General features: G+C 39.7%; 2 protein-coding genes across 4 annotated transcripts in view; one reads left to right on the forward strand and one right to left on the reverse strand.

Moving 5' to 3' along the window:
* The window catches only part of gdap2 (ganglioside induced differentiation associated protein 2), a 35,521-nt gene that overhangs the window by 15,309 nt on the left and 1,500 nt on the right, over positions 1-18,712 (forward strand). For all 3 annotated transcript variants that reach the window (XM_069713411.1, XM_069713410.1, XM_069713412.1), the window contains exons 8-13: positions 2,296-2,446; positions 2,783-2,859; positions 4,850-4,926; positions 5,451-5,590; positions 11,692-11,746; positions 12,877-13,020. In XM_069713411.1, the coding sequence (XP_069569512.1) occupies positions 2,296-2,446; positions 2,783-2,859; positions 4,850-4,926; positions 5,451-5,590; positions 11,692-11,746; positions 12,877-13,020 (644 nt within the window). The remainder of the gene's footprint in view (positions 1-2,295; positions 2,447-2,782; positions 2,860-4,849; positions 4,927-5,450; positions 5,591-11,691; positions 11,747-12,876; positions 13,021-18,712) is intronic.
* Positions 16,969-18,712, reverse strand: part of tent5c (terminal nucleotidyltransferase 5C) — a 44,781-nt gene continuing 43,037 nt past the window's right edge. The window contains exon 3 of the mRNA XM_069713413.1: positions 16,969-16,982. The gene's annotated coding sequence lies outside the window, so the exon portion shown is untranslated. The remainder of the gene's footprint in view (positions 16,983-18,712) is intronic.

Here is an 18,712-nt window from a genome sequence, read left to right on the forward strand (position 1 = left end):
ATGTTTCAGCTCAGTGAACCAGTCAGAGAACACGGAACAAGAACAGGTCAAAATAAAGTCTGCAGCTGAGTTAAGTATAGAGTTCCAGAGTGCTTTTATTTTGAAAAGGATACAGGAAGTTACAGCATCCGTCCAACTAATGGTCTCACTCACTCAACTCACTCACTCACTGTTGTGATGCAGCCAAATACAGTGAGGCAGGGGAACATCTGGCTGCCTGCATCCTTTCATCCACACCAGTACTTTTACACTCACACGTCACACAAGAAGGATTTCTTGCTGTTTTTAGACATCATGATTTTATTTGTCTCCCAATGAAATAACAGTCTTTCTTGTTTTTGTGAGGATTTTTTTTTTATTAGTTTCCATAGCAAAGTAGTGTTATCTGGCAGTTTTATAGGGTTAATAGGTTCAAATGTATCAATAAATGTACAATCCAACACTGTAAAGAAGAGACAATACAAAAACGTGGATGGTTCTGGGCTTAGTCAGAACATAATAGCGTGAAGTCAATTCCAGTCTTTTCTAGGCTGTTTTTTATTTTTTATTTGGAAGACATCATTTACATCTAATCTGTGGAGTAATATGAAGAATGTTTCATCTATGTACATTAAACCCTTGGAGTCAATACAGGAATTGTAAAAGTATGAAATCAGGTTTACTGTGAAGGTATGAATTATGCCCTCTTAAATTGTTTGGGGATGTGGGGGGTCAGTAGGTGAGGTGCTATCTGGCAGCCGCTGACTACTCTGAACACCAACTTTGAAAAGTTGACACTTAAGCTGAACCCCAAGGTGGTTATTTTTATTACTTTGTAATCAGTATTTTATTGGCACTGCTGCTTTCTTTATATTTTGTGTTCCCTTTAACACAGCGTGCCAAACCACCAACTTGGCCAGACTTCAGATTAAGATGGTAAGGTACCAATTAAGGAGGCGGTGCTCATTTATTCACCCGCTGTAGACCTGGACTTACCATTAACAGCGTGCGTGTTCGCGTAAATGGTTAAAGTGGAGTGGCCAACATGCAAGTAAAAAATGAGGGACGGTCTGGGCACAGTGAAGCTTTTCGATAGGCTTGCCCAATGTTTTAATTTGCCCCCCATCATCCATCCATACCCGCTTTATCTTGAACAGGGTCACGGGGGGAGGAGTCTGTCCCAGTTGGTACAACCTGGACAGGATGGACACCCAGTCCATCACAGGACCAACACACACAGACAGACAGAAACAGACAACCATTCACATTCACACCTACATGCAATTTAGGATCACCAATTAACCGAACATGCATGTGTTTGGATGGTATGAGGAAGCTGGAGTACCTAGAGGAAACCCTGGCAGAACATGCAAAAGGTTCGGACCCAGCGCAAACCGAGGTTTGAACCCAGAACCTTCTTGCTGTGAGGGGACAGTGCTAACCACTGCACCTCCATTATTATGTAGGCTAAATAGTTTGTATGTAGTAATTAAAGACCTAAAAAAGCTGCACTCTAAATGTTTTGTTGAAGAGGATTGTGAAAGTAACACCAGCCCATATGTTAGGGAGTGATTGTGGTTTCCATGCTGAGCCTGCTGCCTCCGTTGACCTCCAGCCTGATGCCTGCTGGCTTGATGCTTCAAAGGAGGTGTTGATCCAAAGCAACCAGGCTGCCTGCGAGTACACCCAATAACAACAGGCTGATGTTTAAACGATGACAGACACACACATGCACCATTTGGATGTTGATAAAATGCGTGGACATGCAGACAAGCGATTCATGTGGTCACAAAGAAACAGACTTGAACCTGAGCCTGGATTCTGTCCACTGAGTTTATAACCTCAGTGGCAGCTTTTATACACACACACACACACACACACACACACACACACACACACACACACACACACACACACACACACACACACACACACACACACACACACACACACACACACACATAAATAGTGTCATGTTTGCATATTAATTTAGACCCGTGTAATAAAATATACACAGACAAGCAAGCTCACCTATAAAAATGTAATAATCACATTTATCATTTAAATGATACAAGTATAGAAGCAATAACCTGGGGACATCAGAATGAATCTAGATTCAGGATTTATTTTATGTTTTTTATCCCAGAAGAAAGAGTCATGTGGGTCTCATTTGTGTGTGTTTTGCATGAGGGAGGACCAATGTGATTCAGTGGAAAGCCTGCAAAGATAAATATGCTGTAATATTGTGTGCATCCAACTACAATATCTCCTGAATCTATTAAAGCTGAGAATCTTATAATCTGTTTGTTTGTGCAGATGAATGTGAAGAGGAGAACTTGGAGGTAGATCTGGGTCAGGTGGGGAATCACGCCTTCGCCCGGATGGAGGGCGACGTGGACAAACAGAGGAAACTGATCCTCCAGGGCCAGATGTCAGAGGCGGCAATGGAGAAACAGCACCAGAGGAAGTAAGAGGCCAAGCAAGCTCTAAAATAACTGGAACATACTGTACAACCACCAATTTGTTCTTTTGATTGATTTCATGATCAGATTTTTTAAGTATTTCCTATAGCTGACCAATAAAATCATGAACTGCATGAGAGACTGTTCATGAATACAAGTAAAATCAGAGATCATTCAGAGCTCTCACTTAAACTTTCTGCCTTAACATTTATCAGATAACCTGTGGTTTTATTTTGGTGTTACATGATAGTGATATATAGAGACATTAGTTATAGTGTGCGTGTTCAGCCATCTAACTTCACACCATAAATTACAACTGCTTCTCTGTTTCCGTCCTGCAGCTACAGTCGCTGGCTGTGTCAAGCGAGAGCCGAGGATCTGTCAGACATCGCTGCGCTGAAAGCCTTATATCAAACCGGTAGGTGTTTGTGTGTGTGATGGACGGAAGGTCGGAGAGACAAATAAATCCTTTTTATTTCTCACTGCAAGTCTCTGAGTTCTGCAGTGTAGCTGTAAAACAAAACAAAGACACAAAAGGGCTTTTCGAGAATTGTGCAGCTGGACATTGCGATTGTATGTCATTACCAGCAGGAGGCAGTGTTGTTGCACAGTCTGGTACCATCATGATGGGATTTGGTCAAAAGGGGAGGAGGCCAATTAAGCCATGAGCTCAGATTTAAAATGATATTTGAAAAACCTACGTGGCTCTAAATGTCCTCCTAACTCAAACTGTGGACCACACAGAATGTGTATTTTGTGTGTACAAGGGCTTTCCAAAATCAGGTTCTTTTTATTGTTGTTGGGTTCATGTTGATGATCAACTAACTTTTTATTCACCAGCATATATATGTGTGGATATTCTTTTCAGGAACCCACTAACAGCAATGAACATTTGTATTGAAAATAAAACACAAAAAAGAATCATGATCTTAAGTTTAAACAAAAAAACAAAACGTGATTCTCATTTTATTCAGAATGGTGCAGCCCTCACCGAGTACACCGGCTCTGATATTCATGCTACAAAAATGAGAGTATTGTAAAGGACAAATTCAAGATGTCTCACAGTATCTTAAGCACATTGGACACAGATAACATGCATGAATTGGTTTAAACAAAACACAGCTCTCAGAAGAATTTCACATGTACACCAGATACACCAGACCGGGACTTCTCAGTCCGTTCCAATGTTGTCACTCCCTTTGAGGGGACTGAGACAGATTTGGATTTGGACCATGTGGTAAAGACGCAGACCGCAAAGAGTCTCAAAAAAACGGCTTTTACTCCAAATATCTGGGAACATGCCGAAGTGAAAACTACATAATGAGGGTCTCTGTCATTATATAATTTTATTAGTTTAGAGTTGCAACTAACTGTTATTTTGTTATTGATAGATTGAGGAACAATTTTTTCACATTAATTGATTAATGATTTCATCAAAACAGCCATTTTTGAAATACATCACAAATTGACATTTGACGTCTTTGTGTGACAAATTATTTAAATGATTAATTGATCACACAAATTGTTGGCAAATACATTCCTGAGGGTAGACTAAACTACATCCAACATTGCAGATTCAGGAAATGTTCATCTGCAACATTTCCAAATAACTAAGGACTAATTGTAAGTCTAATGGAGACGACCTGGTCGGACTGGTGAAATGTCGGCGAACACCTGCCGTTGGTCGACTAGTTCAGTCGATATTCTCCTGCTGTCTGGGTGTTCCTGTTTTCAATATACCTGTTGGAATGGGAGACAAGCTAACCACAAAGTGTCTGCTGTTTGGAGTATTTCACACTGTGTAGTCAAGCCCGATGACCTTATGCATAAAACAATGATCCCAGTCTCATAGTGAGGCATAGAGCTTATTAATTAATCCCTGCTATAAGATTGGTATTCTGTATTGGTGAATACCCAAAGCCCAAGTATCAGTATCTGAACTAAAAAGTTGTATTGGTGCATCCCAAGTTATTTATTTATAATAACTTGACAGTGGTTACCATAGTTATTAAAACTATATTGTAATATCTTTGTTTCCATTTGCTGAATTACATGTTTTCATTAATTAATTATCCTGTTCATTATTTTTGCCAGAAAATAATTAATTATCTTATTATGTTAAATAGTTACAAATTCTCAGAGTCCAAGGAGACACTCAAAAGTTCTTATTTTGTCCAAAGATATTGAATTTACAATGAAACAAAAGTGTGAAAAGCTGCAAATCCTCAGTTTGAAAACCAGTGAGGAAGAGGTCACAATAAAATCCTCACTATTTGTACGGGATGCATGTGAAGAGTCTCTCCAGTTACCAGGCTGCCTTTCTCTGTGAACAAGTCTCAGTTCCTCGGTTTGTGTTTGAGTGAGTGCAGAGTCTGATTGTGTGTGTAACCTTGACTGTGTGTCTCCAGGTGTGGATATGTGTGGCAGGACAGTGATGGTTGTGGTCGGACGAAACATCCCAGTGACTCTTATCGACCTCGAAAAGGTAACAAAAAAACGCAGTTGTTTCAATATTGAAGACTTTAGTTGATGCTACAGTCAGCTTTGACCTTTTTTGGGTTTGTGTGTTTGCATGTGTAACAACTTTGTGTTTTGAGCATCTGTTGTGTGTTTCTTTTTTCTTTCATTTCTCCAGCTGTATTCCCACATGCTTGTGGTTGTGTGCGAATTTTGTTTATTTAGGTTTTGTGTTGATGTGTTTAATGTCTGCATGTTCATGTAAATCCTCAACTAATGCAACAAAATATTTCTTTAAAAGTAGTAAATAAGTTTGAAAAGAATGTACTTTAGTTTTTTTTTTCCTCAGAACCTGTTGCACAAAAACTTTAGACCCATTAAAACTACCTGACAAAAATGTATAACCCTCACAAGCCTAAAACATGAGTGACTCCAAGACTACCAAGTTAAACTTGGTCTTTTAAATTGAAATACAAATCTAAAACTCTTTAATAATAAACAAAAAGTTGCAGGACTATAAAAGAAATCAATTTTGTTTGTGTCTGCATGCAGGCCCTGTTGTACTTCATCCATGTGATGGATCACATCACAGTGAAGGAGTATGTGATGGTTTACTTCCACACACTGACCGGAGAGCACAACCACCTGGACTCCGACTTCCTCAAGAGCCTCTACGACATCGTCGACACCAAGTCAGTTTGACATTTCACACTGCTGGTTCCACTCAGCTAATAGTTGCAACGCACCCCTCCTCAAGGGGGTTTCCAGAATTCCAATGACCTAAATTACACGAAAGGCATGCCGGGAAATGTTGCATTTCATAGATGTGTAAAACATGTTCCACTTTTTAGACTGGTTGTTTTAAAACAAAGCATTTCATCTATGTTTAAATGTATTTACTTTGAAATTATACACATGGTCAATTATATTCGTCATTAGCTTAGTTTCCATACTCGAGTCATCCCTTTTGGTCTCTCAGTGACAGAATAAGACAAGTCTGGAGCTCTTATTGCATAGAATTCACATTATTTGGCTAACTCCACTGACCGGCTGTCTCAGCTCTTTAATGTCCAAAACTAACTAAGAATCAAAGAAAGAGGGGGTTTCTTCTAAGAAATGACACAACAGTCTAAGAACATTGCTGTATACAGAATATACTACATGCATAAAGGTCTGACGGGCTTTGACAGCTCCTTCAAACTGTCATGGTTTCCTACCTACGTCTGGCTAGTTTCAGTACATGAACATATGAAATGTGAGAGTGCTTTCTTGCCCTCAATGTCAAATGCAATGAATCCATCCTTAAGGCCATGCAGTAAAAAACGCAACATTATCTCTGAGGCTTGGTTGTCATTTGGCCCTGGTTTGGTTTCTCATTTGGCTCTCGCTCAGTCCTCCTCTGACAACACCGACCTTTGCAGCCACATTGAAGTTAAGATATATTGTTCACTGCCACAGTCTGACACCTCCAAGGTTACAGCGTTTAGACTTTTGGAAAAGCAGAATGAGCTGTGAAATGCTTTTGTTTTGTTGTGGCTTTTGGAAATCTGGCGGCCATTTGGATCAGAAAATCCAAACTCAGAGAATTCTGGGGCTGATGTGTTGACTCCGACGGCGCCTTAATCAAAGGGTTACAAGTTTTGTAAACAGATTATTGTTCTGAAATAAATCCAGATAAAATGTCCATAGAAATCCCTCCAAAAAGTCATTGCTGAACATTAGTTTGCATAAGAATTTCGGTGGAAGAATCCACTCTTAGGACAAATTATCTTATTGAAAAAGCCAGTGTCAAGTATTTAAAGACAAACTGTAAAAATATTCCTATTATTATGATCAGTTTAGTTGATAATCTGTCATTGAGATGCCAGCATGGCTGTTTTCAAACACCCAGAGGTCAGACCTGGATTTAAGTCCCCAAAGATGTTATTTTTATTAAAAAATTGTGAGCATGCTGGAGGATGTTTGTAATCAAATACACGGCATTATCACATCAAATACCCAGAACACATGCAGTCACATGTTGTGTAAATACCATCCTAACACAGCCACTCTCTGTTTGTAATCTGCTTTGAGGTTTGCCACTGATGAATATTTTCATGGAGTTTAATAGGAGCCACATCCTGCAAATACAAACCAGAATAGTTTACAGTTCCACGCAGCCATCGGAGTCGACCTTCTGCTCCCCGTCTCCAAACTTCATGTGATGCTCTCCTGCCCTCACACACTCACTGACAGCTGCATTGGTTTTACACTCTGTTCAGCCAAGACAATTGTTTAAATCTTAGGGTGTTTGGAATTACTAGTCCAGTATACGTCAAGTGACCCTTTATTTGAAAAAGCGAGTTATTAACCAAACAGTTTGCAGTTTGTTGTAAGTATTCATTCATTCATATTTACAGACCGTCCTGCTGTAACTTTAGCTACTAAACTGCAGTTTAGAGCAGACAGTTCTCCTTAGTGAGAGATTATCATCGACATCGGTTTATTTTCACGTTTAGATTTATGTTTAAATAAATTATCCAAAACTATGAAAGTCAGACACAAGTGGTAACAAACTGGAATCACCTTTAGTTTTTAATTTGAAGTATATTGTCCTGCAGTTTTAAAACTCTTCTTTTCACATTGATTTAAACCCCTAAAAATGTATCCCTGTTCGGCAAAACTACATGTATAGAAGTTTTTTCTAATGCTTTAAAGTAGCTTACATCTACCCCCCACCTCTGCTTTCATTTAGTAGAAATAGGAATATGCAAGTAGACCCCACCTCTAGCTCCACCCAGCCTGAGCTGTTCGCCTGCAGCTCAAACTGGCTATTCGATGACACTGGAAGCCCCGCCCACAAGTTGACGGGATAGGTTCACTAGGTGTGTGATGTATGAAACGCTAGCTGTCTGAATGCGTGTTGTAGAGGCTGTCAGACTGTCACTGCAGTTCCATGACAATTTGTTTAGTTCTTGTCTCTTTCTAGTTTCTAGTTACCTGCTTCCTGTGTCAGTGGGAAACTCCATACACTCATATTGCACCTTTCAACCGTCGTGTGTCATTGCTTTCTGTGACTGGTCATTCAGTTGGTTTCACAACACTTAACCATTGTCGGTATGGAAAGTTGCAAGCATTACATCTTCTTAATGATTTATGATACATGATTCACCCAAAGGCTGTCACAGTTACCTGCTGCTTATGTGCTATATTTCAATGACGTTTTGGAGATTTAAGATTACAAACGAAAAGCGCGACACAAAATTCCCCGTTAATGCATTCATTGTTGAGTATGAATGGAAACACCTTCATTCAGCTTCCTTTTTTCAACTGAACACGGAAACCCCATTCAGTCATAAACCATAACTGTGAGCCTTTCATTACACTGTGCTGATTCATCACAGCGTGCTGTAGCTCAGGGCTTAATGCTAATTACCTTAAAATGTCAAGGTTATTTAATATTTCATCAACCCTGTGACCGAAACTGACTAGCTAATTCAAATATTTTGAAAATGAAGTTGAGGTTTTTTTTTTTTTTTTACAACTTTTGGGATTTGCTCCCTGTCTGAATGTTTGAGTAGAAAAAGATACCAGTTTCTTGGAAAAGATTTGCTATTTAGCAGGGACCTGGGCTTGGCAGCTCTTTGTGTCTTGCTGTGCAGTCATCTCTGTTTCTTAAATCCATGATTCTAGGTTTTCGGATGGTTGTTTGTAGTGGATGCTTATACTGCTTACAGTATATGTAAACAGCTCTAGAGCTTCCTAGAGAGAATCCTTCTCTTTCTTCTGGGTATTTCATGTGCTTATCCTGCCCTACAAGGTAAACAGAACAACGTGCTTTATGTGTCTTATATCATGTTCAGGGATTGTGTTAGACATAAACACCAGTTTCATCTGTAAATGTTATTCAGGACTCAGTTTCTGTTCATGCTCCAGCTCTTTTATCAGGATCTGTGACTTATTCTGAAGCAATTTTCCTCGGTTTCACTTCTCAAGCAGTTTCTACTTTTTTGGCTTGGAGAGGCCGTGTTGATCTTCACAGGCGATGGAGCCGTGGCCTGGCATATCCAGCATGTTCAGCCCATGGAGCTATTTGACTGGCTGCAGATGCGTTTTGGCTCCAAATGACCTAACCAGCAGACTGAGGCCAAGCATGAACACAAAAGTTTCCAAAACTCTCTGGCAAAATGGGGATTTGTTGATTATTTTTTTGCAGGAGACAGATGAGCTTGTGAGGTTGATCATTAGTTTTGTCCCCTTCGGGTCCAGCGCTGGACCAGCTCAGAGGGCCCACGTCATGGTTTAGTACTCCTTATTCTCCCCGAGTTAGTTTGTCAACCAGAAGATGAGGTTCTTCCCAGCAGACACTTATTTTATGAGCAGATGTAATCTACCCCAGACAGACCACCACTAGCTGCTATGAAAGGAACAGCCAAATCTGTGTTACCGAGTGCTCTTCTGTTACTGAAATGTGACAATAGCCGCTGATATATTTAGGGTTTCATTTATTTTTGAGCCCCCCTTGTTTTATTGTTGGATGGAAATCAGAGACATTGACTCATGAGCAGCAGAAGGGGTTGGTGGCTCCCAACTTTAAAGCAGAGAAGCAGAGCTTTGCTCCAGGAACTCGGGGAATCACCGACCAAACAGGCTCGTACCGGTTTGGTGACCTCAAGACTGCATCTGTGCTTTTTGCCAATGATGTGGTTCCGTTGCTTCATTAGAGCATGACCTCCAGCACGCAGTGGGGCGGTGCAGGGTTGAGATGAGGATCAGCACCTCCAGCTGTGAGTTCACGGTCCTTTACCAGATAATGTCGGGTCACTGCTGCCTCAAATGAAGGAGTTGTGAAGGAGAAATGTCTTTGGGTCCTTTTCAACAGTGAGGGTAAGATTCATGAGATTGACAGGAAGTGTGGTGCACCATGTGAGGTTTTGGCTGCCTTGAACCACACTGTCATGGTAAAAAAAAAAAAGCTTTGTTTTAAGGTGAAGGTCTCAACTTTACCATTTGATTCCAGTCCTCACCTCTAATAATGAGCTTCAGGTATGAGATCATGGAGACAAGTGACTAAAGTTTCCCTCTGTAGATGGTTTTGGCTCGCCATTAGGGACAATTTTAGGGCTTCATGTTAGGTGGTTCTGAAATCTGATATGATGGGGCAGAATAGAACAATATTGTACGATGACAGCTGCAGGAACTGACAGTCAATTAACACATCGGTCCAATCAAAGAAAATACCATGTGAGTATTTCAGGAACAATTATAGACAACCTTTTTCAATTAAAAATTACTTTTAAAATTGATTAGCTGCTAGTGTTTGGAAGAAGTTTTGTATATCTTTAGAGTCGAATCCTGCTTCTACGTACTTCATGTTATCTTGGCAAGAACCAAAAGGTTGGATAGATGTTGCCAACCTCGATGTCGTGGTGGCACTGCAGGGAAAGTCAGGGCAACCGAAAAATATTAGATCGGATACTCTGGAGACCATCGTGTTTTTTCACAATCCGTCCAATAGTTGTTGAGAAATTTAACTTTGGATGAACTATGGTGAAGACAACCACCAGCGTGGTTAAGATACCGCATCACAAGACAAAGTCATTAATCATCAGTTGGTTGAAAAATTGCAGTGAACTGACTGTTGGATACATTGACTGGTTATGTTGCATTACATCCAAAAGCCCTATTTAGTAATTGAACATGCAGTTCATCAAATGGAAATGATGGGTAAATGCAGTAAAAAGGGAACAAAAATTTAAAATAATTTTTCTTCTCGTGAATTTAATGGGGATTAAGTCGACAGCTAAATAATCCCCCACTGGATTCAGGGTTTACAATCTGTTTCTCACATTACGGGTGTCCCAAACGTGTCATTTTCAACTCAAAGCCGTAAAATACCTTAAACTTCCTAAGTAGGAAAATGAATCATTTCATTTCAGTTACTGGAACCTTTTCAGTTCATTGATCATTTTTCTAAATATATTTTTCAACTTCCCCAGCCTCTTCATAGCACTTTAACCCACAGAGGGACTCCTTCTACAAAAGACACAGATCATCTGATATTGTCTTTAGCACATTCAGTGCTTTAGTGGGTATTTAGAGAAGCAGGATTAACAGTGAACATGTGACCAATGAAGAAGATCTATAAAACGTGGGAAACACACACAATATTTGTTAAGACTAAAAACAAATAGTTTTTTTGTCTTTTCATTGGATTTTTTTTTTTTTTTTTACAATAAGAAATGTATATGATTTATATAATATAATTTAACATTAATGGTGCAGCCTGCACTATTTCTTTGGTATTAATCTGTTGTTATACTTGTACATAGCTGGGTATACACATAAGAAGTTGGTAATTAGCATTTACACCGTTGTCACTGTTGAAAGAAGAAAGTATTTGCACGTGTTAAAAGTTAACCAAACCGCGTTCGTCTGTGCCTTTTTAGGGTATTGAATATGAGTTATAAATTACATTTACCTGATGCAGTCTGCACACACGGCATATGTCTAAAGGCTGGTGTGCTGCGTGAGGAGGAGGAGGAGGAAGAGGAGGATGTTTGTATGTGGTGTATGTTTCCGTGATGATTGACAGGCTGGAGCTGATTGTGTTTTTTGGGAAACACCGCCACAGTGACCTCACACACAGAACTCATCTTCTCTTTCAGACGATTAATCCTTTTCACTTCAACCTTGCCACAGTCCACATTCTCACACAAGTTCGGCTTTTCTTCTGGGTTTTCTTTCCAGAACAGTGAGTCATAACCTGGGTGAAAAATATTCTTCCTTAGGTCTTCTGTTTTATGTGTTGCAGGTTTAAAAATAATTTGAAGGCCTTCTACTTTGTACATCCAACATTTCGCTCAAAGGTAAGATAGTTGAATCTCTGCATGCTTTTATATGACTGACAGTGACGCTGACTGTTAGTATATTCAGGCCGAGTCAGGATCCTTTAGTGTCGGCATCTATTACTCAGTACTAGAATATCAGTTCATGTTTCAGAGGTAGTAGCTGCAACTTTGATAGACATGGTAGTTATAACCTCTATTAGTGACTTTTTATTTATTCATTGACTGGTTGCTAATTTTCCATTCATACATACAAAATATACTTTAATATATTCTTTGGTTTAACACAAACCTCAACTATAAGTCACTCTCATTTTTATTGAAAGATATCTTTCATCTCTTTAAATATCACCCAAACGTTTTTTGTAATCTTACATTAGAAGACCTTTTGTCACTCTTACAATAACAGATTTTTGGCCACACAGCTGTATTAGTTGTGTACGCTGCAGTGACTCCGTGGCCTCTAAAGGCTTCTGTGTGCGCTGCTTGCTATCTAGCGTCAGCCGGTAGTCTGCATGTGATGTGTTTACGGGATAGCTGTAAAATTTAACTTCAGAAAATAACCCGGGCCACACTGTCCCCCTCTAAGCTGCATGAGACTCTGTAACATATCGCTTCTTTCAAACAATACAAATAATTCTCCACCTGTTTCATATCTCGTACTCTTTGACCAGACACATTTTTGTTTCATCATGTTTTACTTACTCTGCCATTACCCTCATTGCTCTGTGTGAATCTGACTTGCTTAAAATTTTGCATTGAAACTTTGAATACTTTTGTCTTTGGACATAATCATAACGTTCCCCGGATGGAGATTATTGCTGTTCTGAGATGCTCATCCTGCTCCAGATACAAATCCAAAACATCTAAATATTTTTCCTGTTGGCGAAGAAGTTGACTCTGAGTGCTTTCTGGTTTATATCTGTTTCTTTATTGTTTACAAGTACTGCACTACATTTTGCTCTCTACTTATCTTTCCCTCGATCATTAAAATTCCATCAGAGTTCATTATGTTTCATTGTTTTCTTTAGAAAGCTATTTTCAGTATTTTCTTCTCCAAGATGAATGTCTTGGTAATATCAAATTGAGCTCAAATCCTATCTATAACTGATGAAGTGTTCCTTCTCTTTATGGTTCACAACTTAATCCAGGTCTCCACGTGGTTCTTCACCACCTTCAGCGTATCTGGCATGAAGGACAAGGTGCGCTACCTGTACAACCTGCAGCAGCTCTTCACCTGCATCAAACCCGAGCAGATCGACATCCCTCCGTTTGTCCTGGAGTACGACTCACGAGTAAGCAGCAACACACACACACACACACACACACACACACACACACACACACACACACACACACACACACACACACACACACACACACACACACACACACACACACACACACACACACACACACACAGAGATCAATGACTCACTTACTTATACACACATGGGTGTTGCTGGCTCATGATCTATGAATATCTTATGAAAATCACTTGAATTCATTTCAAGAAGTAATTCTTGAACTACTGGTACTGACCTGACAGCAGCAATACACTGATATCACATTACCTTCAAGTTTTTTAATTCTTCAACTTCTAAATATTCCCTCAGTTTCCTTCATCTTCAGATTAATCATGTTGGTGTGTTTTAATCAGTCGTGATTGTAAAATCTGTATCTGCTAATTGTCTGAACCTTTCAAATGCTCTTTAAACTAAAACACTCCCTCTTTGATTTTTAACTAATGATACAATCAGCCCGTCATATAAACAGCTCACATTCTCCTGTGATATTCATCCAGTTTTGGCTTTGTTGTTATTTTTTTAACAATGCATGCTTTGCTAAAACAACCAGACCATGTAGGTTGGGTTCAGCCAGACTAAATGTTTAACCCCTCACTCTCTGTTTAGAAGTATTCATGGAAATTCTCATTTAAGCAACAGAAAACAGGTCCCACTCCCTGTGGTATACAGGTTACCTGACGTTATGTGTTGTCTTGCCAAAATACTCAATCGATGTCTCAAAACATCTGGAATAAGAGAAAAATGATTGTGTTTTTAACTTGAAAAGGACAGATACTGCAACTTTAAAGAGTTCTGATGTCCTAAACTTGTAGCCGGCGACTGACCTTTGATAAGTTTGATCAATTTGAGTGTTTGTATCTGCAGTTTCTTTTAAGTACTGTATTTCCAATTACTCTTGCATTTGTAGGAAGTGAGGGACATGAAGCCTGAGTTTGGACTTGCATACTGTACAGCCTCCCATCTGCTCTCTGGCTCATTGTGTTTTAATAGAAACCTAACCTCCGGCTGATCTCCCTGAATCCTCACGTGCCAAACCTAAACTCGGAAATGTGTTTACTCCCATGTGCATTTTATTTTGAGCACCATTCATCAGCTTTTTTTTTTTGGAAGAAAAAGAGAGCAAAAACAAATGAGAAACTCTTTTCTTTTATCTCCATTTGATGTTTATCTTCTTATATAAACCAGAGCTGGTGGAAACAGTCAGCTAATGAATTGTCTGTTATTTGTTTTTGTCTGTTATGCACATCTAAAAATGACACTTATCAATCAGTTAGCCATAATCAAAATGAGATTTCCCAGGATGATGTTTGGGTGTCAACATCTGTGATTAAAGAAGATTCTGAAGCTCTAAAACAAGGTAACGTTACTGAATAGTTTACCCAGTTTTTTTTTTGTTTGCTCTGACCTCTGGGAAAAAGTATTGTAAATCCCTCTGAAACACTGTACATTAGGGGCCTGATTTACTAAGATATCAAATAAAGGGTGCTAGATTGCTTGTTTATTCCAAAAGTTTGCACATTTATTTTGCACCTGTTTTGCAGGTGATTTATTAAGAGTAATTGCGTCTTTGATATCAGGTGCAAATCGTTGTATTTAAATGAGGTGTTTGAAGTGTTAAAGTGATTCCAGCCATGAAAAACACAGAACGACCGCAAAAGCAAAAGAAATCTGATCCCATTGAAATGAATAAATATTAATATAACAAGAACAAAACGTTATATAGAAGATTATCAGCGAGGAAATCAATGCTGTGGGAATAACAAAAAGATCAATAGATTAAATTATGTGAAGTTGGCACGATATTAGGCTAAAAATAACAACGGCTTATATGTTGGCAAATAAAACAGGAGGAACGGTGGATGAGATCCTCTAACAAACAGCGATCAGCAGGTCCAGATCTTTCTGTGATGAGCAGGTGACTTTTCATTCAGTGGGAACCTTATGAAGCTACCTGTGAATTCTGCGGGACACATTCAGGACCTGTGACAGCACACCTGAATAACGGGACCGGGTGGACGTCCAAGCAGCGATAAACAGAGGCGGGAAAATGCTGAGTCGGAAGAAGTTTTTTAATTGCTGGTATTTCGTGGCTCCTCCTCGTTGTTGGCTGTCAATCATCCTTCGGTTCCTTCAATAACTCAGAAATGTCATTGTTTGTTCAGCGATGAATAATTTCTGCCTCCACGGGTGTAAAACCACGTTCTTATCTATTCTTTGGTTTCCTGCGTCTCCTTCTCACCACAATAAGAGCAGCCGACTCTCCTGATGTTCACATCTGATTAATACGTTACTTTCAGTCGTACTAAAATAAACAACAATCACTTCTCCTATTTCTACTTTCAGGTTTAGTAAATATCATTGCGGGTGCTAACTGTATGTATTTGCATGTTTCCCTCTCAGTATTTTGCACCTTCAAATAGAAACGACCAATATTACATATTCATGCAGGCAAACATGCAAAATGGACAACGTGTGTTAAATTGCACATTTGAAAGAGGAAATCCTCACTGCACGTCGTTAGTAGATCTGCTGGGACATTTTTTTGCAGGTGATGAGAGGTTTGCACGTGATTTTACAGCTTTAGTGAATCAGACCCTAGATCTGTTTATGTGCAGGAAGGCAATTCGTTGAACTAAGACATCAGAAAGATTTCCATTCCTAAGAAATGCACTGAACATGTTTGGTTTTCTCATGAGTTACGGTTGTTTGGCATCTGACTAGTTTGACTTTGTGGTGATGTTTGGTTTGTGTTGGCTGATAAAATGTAAATATTTCTTCATTCTGGTCTAATATTGGATATGGATGAGGTTGAGAGGTGGCTGGCCCAGTTCAGCAACTTTAACTCACCCACTGTTCAGTATGCTCTTCTATGTCAGTATTTTTAACATTTTGATGTTCTTCAGGGCACATGTGAGCAACAAGTGAAACAAGATGTCACAGCAGGACTGAACATTTTAGAACAAACTACAGTCATGAATCAGACTCTTTGAATTCAGTCAGTTTTAGTCTCTTGGAAGCATGTGAGCAAATGGAAACAATATTTTGCAAACTGATATGTAAACCCACATATTGGATCCATTGTACTGCTGGCATTGTCAGTAAACATCATAATTAGTTGCCCCCAATTTTTTTTTTTTTTTTTTTTTTTTTTTTTTTTTTTTGGATATGTACAAATCTATAAACACTGAATTTTGGACACATGGCATCAGGAATATGAGGTAGTGTTTACGTGAAGTGTCTTTGTGAGGTGTCGTGTGAGGACAAACTGAGCTAAAGGATACACATGTTCCAGATTACAGTGTGTCTGTTGGACCCCGTGACATCATGGATGCATTAGTGACTGACTATTTAAAGGAACTTCTGTTCATGTCCCATAAACATAGTTCATTCAAGCAATACATTACAAGATTCAGTCTAACAGTCAAACTGTTAAATTGAGCTTATATTGCAGAGGTTATGCTGTTAGTTGCCATGGTAATTGTAAAGCATGTCTGACCTCAGAGAACATGCCGTATCTGTCACTTTATATTAATATTAAAACGAGCAACACGTTCATATTGACCGGAGGAGCTTTAGATTCTGATGTATAGTGCAACTCGTTATTTGGTGCATTGGACTCGATGTAAAATGAAGTCACTGTACACTGTACAGTGTATACTGTGTATACTGTGTACGCAGAGAATATTAGTGGTGCAACACAAATACAGAATAATGCAGTATAGATTGTTATTTGGATATTGATCCCACCTAAGTATCATTATGTGTAACGGTGAGCTGCTGCTCGGACTCGTCTCAGTAGTCGACAGTAGTAGATGCTGCTCTCTCTGTCTGTGTTGGTGCTCTCTCAGGCTTAGCTCTCCTAAATGGACCGTATTTTTAGGTCAACCTCAGCCTTTTACTGGGAGTCTGGCCGTCAGTACGTGAACACAATGGGTTGGCTTCCTCTCAGGCTGTAGTACAGTAGCATTTTGCCTTCTCAGCACTGCAGCCAGACAACGAACTGTGCAGTAACATTCACATCGACACCTGTGAGCCGCCGCTACCCAGAAATAGTTCTGACTGCCAGGCTGAATTACAGCGCTGATGGAATCCAATGTTCAGTAACACCAACTTCTTCAGATAAAACTCTGTTGAGGCCTTAACCAGGATCAGATGGACTTTTTTTTTTTTTTTACAGTAAGAAACGGTTTCTTACCGTACTGTAACCGTAAGAAACCGTTACAGTACGACACAGACTGACAGACTGACACAGTACGAAACAGACACGAGCCGAGAGCACGTCTCCGTCTGATATGGTGATTGTAATAACTTCAAAGTGGTAATAGTCTATTCTAATAAATAAGAAGGTATAAAACAGACTGTATATAAAAGTGGACGTAGCTTCAGGGTCTGATAAAATAGGCTTATGTGGAAGTGCCATGAAGTGCAATACCACCGAGTGCCACTAGTTGACTTCAAACGGCTCAAGCTCCATAGACTCATTTAACTTGTCTCAAGAAATGCAAAGTTTCCACAGGTTATTATGGTGGTGTCAGCTACAATCCCTCCTTATTTGTTTTCTAGTGGTCCATCTCAAAATAATCCCTCATTAATTAGATATCAGACCTCAAACAGCAATATGTTTGGGGGGGGGGGGGGGGGGGGGTGTACAGTCGGGGTTTTTGCTATAGGGTGGCGGGACTTAGTGTCTTAGTTAGAGTCAGATCCACCGCTCACTCCTCCCCAGCTCGTCCAAATATGGTCACCTCTGACTCCGAAATGCTTCGAGCTGGCAAGTGTAAAATATAAATACGCAACCGTTTGCTAAAAAGTTAGTCAAGGTGACATATCAGGATTTTGTTCTCCTGCCTTCAACTTGCCAAGTAATTCACTTACTGCAGGTTTACAGCTCCTTCCTGAGGAGGAAAGGGGGTTTCAGAGCTGACAGCGGCATGAGGTAGTTCACTGCATCACCAGTCCCACAGATGAGCAGTGAGAGAAGTACAGGTGAGCTTGAGTTACTTCTGAGCTCAGATAATTGTAGCTTTCTTGGAAAGCGAAAAGAAAACATCACCGAACGCCTCCCAAAATAAAGTTGTGGAAAAAGACAAAGACAAAATAGTAATGAGAAGATGTTCGGTTGGAGGACACGGCCAATGATGCAAAGGCTGACACTATTCATTCCCTCCAAATTTCATTACAGTAGCTGTTGTATTTCACAGTCTAATGGAGTTTGTTTTGAAGGAGCATGTCAAGAACACGGGTGTCCTTCCAACCTCACATGGCAATCTCGTAATATCTACAAAAATTGAACGTGCAGTTATGAAAACATTCATGCAGCACCGTACAAACGGTGAAAGCCTTTCCCCCAGTCTGCTTTATATTGGCAAAGCGATGCACTGAAACATCTGTAAATACGTAGGACTGAAAAACTTTCAATGACACAAACAAATTTGACCCGTTCTCTTCTCTGAATCTGGATTACGGTGACAGACAATCTGCTGATGTTCTGCTTCCCTCATTGTCTTTCTCTGAACAAGAACATAATTACAGTAGCTCATATTTCATTTAGCAATTGCTCTTCCTCGTCCCCCTCCTCTTCCTCCACGTAACCCACCTCCTGCTCTTCCTCTGTCCTTCTGTCCGTTGTTGGTATGAACAAGCTGTGCACTCGGAAATGACTTTTATTGGTTTTTGCAAC

This window comes from Brachyistius frenatus, unplaced genomic scaffold, assembly GCF_029030835.1.
Source record: "Brachyistius frenatus isolate BFR_SWC_R1_liver_20210118 unplaced genomic scaffold, ASM2903083v1 Contig_118, whole genome shotgun sequence".
NCBI classification, from domain to species: domain Eukaryota; kingdom Metazoa; phylum Chordata; class Actinopteri; family Embiotocidae; genus Brachyistius; species Brachyistius frenatus.